Source organism: Hippocampus comes, unplaced genomic scaffold, assembly GCF_001891065.2.
Source record: "Hippocampus comes isolate QL1 unplaced genomic scaffold, H_comes_QL1_v1.1 scaffold151, whole genome shotgun sequence".
NCBI classification, from domain to species: domain Eukaryota; kingdom Metazoa; phylum Chordata; class Actinopteri; order Syngnathiformes; family Syngnathidae; genus Hippocampus; species Hippocampus comes.
The window spans coordinates 878,893-885,214 of record NW_017805591.1 but is presented as its reverse complement, the minus strand read 5'-3'; the positions used below and the strand labels follow the sequence as shown (position 1 = coordinate 885,214).

The window sequence follows — 6,322 nt, the reverse complement described above, 5'->3', positions numbered from 1 at the left end:
TCGCCTATGTCATGAGGTGGAGCAGACTCAGGAGGAGCTCGAGGCAGAAATCCGCCGGCTGAGCGCCAACATTGATGAGCTGGAGAGCGTCCAGAGGCGCTCCAAGAGCCTGCGGTAAATCTGTGACTATATGTAATTTAATATATTAACTTAAAACAGTAAAATTGGATCCTTACAAGAAAAAAAAGTCACAATATAAGGAGAACAAAGAGGGTTCAAGCTGTTTTACTGTAAAACTAAACATTAAATAAAGAGAATTAGACATTGTGCATTTAACCAAACCATCAAACTTTGCCTCACGAAAAGCTTAATGTTAACACACAATGCAAAATGCTACAGATGGTTAACAAAACTAGCATTGGTGTTGTGGTAGGTATATAAGTGGGGCCTGGCAAATGTGGATCTTTTTCAGGCCCATGCATTTCTAATATTTGGCAGGATAAAATTCCAATAATTAATGAGCCAATTAATTTAAAATACATAATGATTAAAATAACATTTGGTTTGGTCCCTTTGTCGTTTTTTCAGTACTATATCCTTACATATTCGTCATTACAGCAGAGAGAAAAATAGATGATTTTTGGGGGGAGAATGCGTGAATTTCATATATCATTATCTTTGTCTTATGTTGTAATTTGTTAATGTCTAATAATTTTTTTTAATTGTCTAATCAACAAAACAAAAATCAGCCTGTCAATTAATCAGTGGAGCCTGAGTTATAATTCAATAAGCAGTGGATATTTGAAGTCTTGCGAAATTAAGGCTTAAATTTTTTTTTCTTTTTGGTAGCATTCCCAAGATTTTTTAAAATTCATTTTAACCCTTAAAAAAATTAAATTAAAAAAAATACTTTTTACGAATTCTCTTATTACAATTTCCTTCTTTGAAAACTGGGTTCTTGTCATAGTACTACATTTTTCTTGTCATGAGGTAAATTTGGACTTTTACAATTTAGTGACGTTTTCTTGTAAATTTCAACTTCCTTTTATTTTTCATCATAGCTTTACTTTTTATACTTTTATCTTAAAATAATTGTAAAATTATCTTTTCATCTAATTTAATCTTTTTGCTTGTAATATCTTAACTCTTTGATCACCATACATTTTCCATAAAACTTTACTATTCAAGTATTGCAACTTTATACCTTATTACTATACAATTGCATTTTTGTAAAATTAGGACTTCACTTCTTTGTTCTCAAAAAATGTTTTTTTTTCTCATTACATTTTGTCTTCATACCATGGCCTTATTCTCATTCAAATTCAAAAACCTTTTCTTCCAACTTGATTCTTATAGTTCGATGACATTTTTCTCTCGCTCATCTGTTGTGTGTGTGGACTTCAGGCACAAAGCCAGTGAGCTGGAGAAACAGTTGGAGTCATTTACGAAGCAGTACCTGCAGCCTCAACAGTGAAGTCAATCCTCTCAACCTTTTTTTCCACTGAAAGGCACAAACAATCCATCAAGAAAAGCATTTTTCCAAATCTTTACAACCATAAAGGTTATATATGATTCTGTTGTCTGTTTTGCATTATAAATTGATTTTTATTATTGTTTAAGTCTGAACTTGTCCACTCCATGTCTAACGGTAGTATTAAAAAAAGAATACGAACTAACCAACTAACTAATGGGGTGCTATTATTGTACACTAATGTGCTACAAACTGTGAATATGCCTTTTTTTGACAAACTTTTGTGAAACCAATTCTCTTTGTGTCTGTCAGACTGTACATGCGTTTTAGCAAGAAAAAAAATAAATACATTTAATATGAAAGATATTGGTGATCTAGTTCACATTTATTGTATAAATACATCACTTGATGAAAGCTATTTCCTCGAAAGGTTGACCAAGAGTTGCTTATTTAGGCAACTGCACTGAGTGCCATTTTATATTTCCCACTCCTGAATGCTCCTTGGCACATAGCGCTTTGTGTATAAACTCCAAACCTAAACTTCAACTTTATCGATGCCACATCTGCTCAGTACTTGTGTGATTATGATGCCTAGGCTAGAGTATGGCATTTGGTCAAGTGGATTATGCACGAATAGGAGCACTGACACTATTTCAGGAACTACAGTACTATAGTTTGTGGAAATTGAAAGTTTGAAAAAAGTCACTACAAGTTACTATTTTCTTGCAATTGAAAGTTTGAAAAAAAAACATGTACATTGAAATCACTCATATCAATTGACTTAAGCCATTTGAATGAATGGAAATGTAATTAATCCATTCCACTCCGCCAAAATCCCCTCAAAATGTTGTACTTTTTAAAAATAAAAATAGCATTATATAGTATTGTAATATATTAAAGTTACTGGAAAAAAAATCTACACTTATTTCCACAGAACTTAATCTTCAGATTTTTGTCACAATTTTATGATACAAAACTCGAACTGTTCAAGTCACCTGCATGCACAACTTGCTTGTGTTTTTTTGTGATTTCAAGCTTTAACTCACTCTCATCCACTTCACACTTTTTTGGTACATTTCCCTGCTGCCTCTCATCACAATGCTGCAGCCATATTCTGCCACAAGTCACACTATCAGTCAAAAATCCCAAGTATTAAATTCTTTGTCAAAAGCTTTTTTTAATTATTATTATTGATGACAATAACTCATGGCAACATATCAGTATCACCAAGCCACTGTACAAATACAAAAAAAAAAGATCTGGTGTGAAAAAGACTATAAAAATTATTCTATTTGTAATTATTTCACACACTAGCACTGTAAGAGAATGATCATGGCACCAAGTCCCTGGTCATTACTGGCTTAGAACAGGAAACAATAGACAGGAGATAACAAAGCAACGTAGAATCAAAAAGGCAGTGCATTGTTCGTGATAGTACGGTGGCCATGGGTGTAGCGGGTAATGGCACTGTCTGCATGCGTTTGTCATGTTGAATAACTCGAACGTTCTATTTTATGTTGGCACTGAGGTTGACACGTGTCCACGTAGAAAACTACAGTATTGTTGTTTAGGCTGTGGTACTCCCATCCCACCCAAAAAAGCTGTTGCAACAGCTTCATAAGCAAAATCTGTACTGAAACACAGAGAACATACAAAAGTATGAAATTAAATCAAACCAAGCACCTTTTGTTATTGACTTTTCATGAGTACAAGCAGTTTACTCGAATGGCAGTCAGCTTGCTAAATCATCACTGGAAACGGAACAAATGAGCCCATTTACATTTGGTGCGTTGCTCAGAAAGTCCAATTTCATTCAAGTCAAAGTCCAAGGTGAAAGTAAAGCTGGAAAAGAAATTAACTGAGAAACATTTTAAGCTCCTGAATATTTTCATGGTGTTGTCGCCATCACCGTAAATTAGCTGGTTAGGTTAGCTAGCGAGCTGTGCCAGGAAAGAAATTGTCACTCATTAAAAACCAAAATTAAACAATTTACCTCCAAAGTCCAATGCCCACAAAGTGCTACCAAAACAAGTACATTTGATAACCATAGAGCAGGTAATGGAACGAATTGTGAGGTCAGAAAAGGTCTGAAGGCTTATGATTAGCAAGAAGCAGCTCTTCTTGTTCTCTCGGTTACATGTTTTTTAAATGAGTAATTTTAATTTTGGTTTTATTAAAACAAATGATTTTGAAATGGGAACAACTTCAGCAATTGTTAAGGTTTCACTGTGAGACATTCATTTGTTAGCTTTAGAGGCGCAGGGGTGAAAGGCTGTTTTGTGCTAAACAAAACTGGCTAACTGGCTACAAGCTAACAGCAGTAACATACCGTGTTTCCCCCAAAAAACGTTTTAAACCAGTGATTCCCAACCAGTGTGTCGCAAGTTCGCAAAAAAATAAATAAAATAAAGATGCACACTGTTGAAATGCATCTTTGCAAAACTATCTAGGCTACTGACGTACTGTACCACGCACGGCAGGCAGAATAACTAAACTTCCACTAAATGGCAGAAGGTGAATTGAATCTGCATGTCCACTTTTTACATTTTTTCTCATGTAAAATATGTCCTTGGCTCAATCAAGGTTGGGAAACACTGCTTTAAACCGTTGCAAGTTAGCATCCTGCAGCAATTGGCACAGCTCAAGGTCCATGAATGACATTGGCACAAAATTAATCAATCAACAAGTTAAGCGCATACATACACATACGCACTCACACATCACATTCAACACCTCAGAGATTCCCAAGATAACTATTAAGTTCATATTCTATTCCAACACAATAAAAATGCAGTGATCCTCAAAACGTAGCAGACGTGAGTCACTGCCCAACTACAAGACAAGGCAGCTTTATTGATGTTGCACATTTCATACACAGGACTCAGTTGTACTTAAAATTTAAATACTTTTTAGGAACAAAACCTGATTACCAACTACGCTTTATTTTAGGTGATAGTGAAATAAAGTTTGAGAACCATTGCATTAATGCGCGCACGCACACACACACACACACACACACACACACACACACACACACACACACACACACACACACACACACACACACACACACACACACACGGTGGCTATAGAATCCTTGTATGTTCATTGACTGAACCTTAATGAATTGTCACAAAGTGTAAAGCTGAATATTGTACCAAAAATTTGAAGTCGAATTAATTATACACAGGCTCGTGTTTGTTGACTACAAGTGCGCCTTAGTGTTCACGAGTGTAACCGTGTGCTTCAAGTGGGCCAGTGGAAAGGTACAAGTGCCTCTATTCAAGACTTTGATTTGTGGTGATGGTGGAGGCGGATGTAAGGCAGAAAGTGTCCAATGTTTGGACACAGGCACCTGAGATGACACATGATAGGTCCAACAACTCAATGTTAAGCTTGTTTTTTTTTAAGACTGCAGTGCTTCTCAACTAGTGGTTGAAAAACTACATTGATAAGATAGATATTTATATAAAATTCATACAGGTATATGCATTAAGCATGTTAAATTCATCAGCGCTCTGGATTGGAGGCAAGATAAATGACGGAGGGGATTTTTGTACATTAATTTAAAAATTGACAACACTCCGGTCAAGCGTGGCTCAATGTAATGTGCGCAGCTTTTATATTTTATAAGTGTGGCCTCATTTAACTTTAACTACAAGATTTCACTCTGAGCATTTGGGAAAAAATTGAGATGGCATAATTATTTCAGTGTGTATATACACCGTATACTTTTTGTGACTTTTTTTCATGCGTTGGTGTGCTGTGAGATTTTTTTTTTCCCAAATTGACTTGGGGTGGAGGGGGTGTGGTGGATGGCTATATGTCCTGGGTTCGGTAAGTATAAAAGTGGGTGGTGACTTAATGGCCATATAAAAACTGGGGGAGACCAGTTGAGAAGCTCTGCTTGGGACGAGCCACTGAAGAAGCAAAAAGGGGGCAAGGTTGTGTGTAAATCACGGGTGGGGAACCTCCTTCCAATCATAGTGCTGTGAGTGTCATACCAATGATAATTTATGATGAAATTCTGTTATCGTGACAATTATTATATATACTATAGCAGAGAGGTTCCCCAACCCTGTTGGAAGTGAAGTTGTATGTGCTCAGTTGTTGAACTCCAGTTTGTGAGTGCATTCCCTAGCATTTCTCTTTGACACGATGTCCACGAGCAGTATTAACAGTTCACAAAAAATGGGTTCAGAAACTCAACATAAAATACAGAAAATGTTCCTAGACTTGTTTTTTTTTGGGGGGGGGGGGGGGGGGGGGGGGCGAGTGGCACCTTACTTCAGGTCCTTGCAGTTCACACTGGGACTTGATATTCCTTCATTTGTTTTCTTTGAAAAAGTCCAAGAGTCACTGCAGTCCTTGTAGGTGGTGGTCCACATCACTTGTGTGCTCCACAGGCAGAGCTTTCCCCAAACACAGCCTAACTTTTCTCGGATGTCGGTTGGTGTGGACTTGAGTGGCAAAAGCACCATTTCACGTGGCAGGCTTTCTCAAACCGAGCCCAAAATGGCCTACAATTCCATTTAAATTGGCAGAAAGAATGCTCGAAGTGGAACCATTTTTTTGGAAGGTGGGGAGAGGGTAGGAATTTGGTGCAGCGAATTCTCTCACAGCTCTGTGACAAATTGCTTTCTCTTGCGGTGCAGTACCGGGACGGTGAATCCCAGCCAGTGTGCCGTGGTACACTGTTGTGATGGGAGAGATCATGAGGGGTGCTGAGGGAAATTATTAGCCATTTGTGAAGACAACTGATTGGCATTTTGCTTTTTACTGGACACTCTTCTGTTTTCAGCTGTGCTGGAGCCAATTTGTCTCTACAGTACTAACAAATTACTTTTGCTCCATTTTAATTTTTATTTTTGCATCATCACTCACTAGTCCGTACAGTAAATTTACTGTACT

The 6,322-nt window shown here is 37.1% G+C and overlaps 1 protein-coding gene across 1 annotated transcript in view; it reads left to right on the top strand.

Moving 5' to 3' along the window:
• The window catches only part of mfn1b (mitofusin 1b), an 11,502-nt gene extending 9,725 nt beyond the window's left edge, over nucleotides 1-1,777 (top strand). The window contains exons 17-18 of the mRNA XM_019880262.1: nucleotides 1-114; nucleotides 1,345-1,777. The exon at nucleotides 1-114 is cut by the window's left edge and continues 21 nt beyond it. Of these exons, the coding sequence (XP_019735821.1) occupies nucleotides 1-114; nucleotides 1,345-1,414 (184 nt within the window). The 3' untranslated portion in view covers nucleotides 1,415-1,777. The remainder of the gene's footprint in view (nucleotides 115-1,344) is intronic.
• Nucleotides 1,778-6,322: the final 4,545 nt, after the last annotated feature.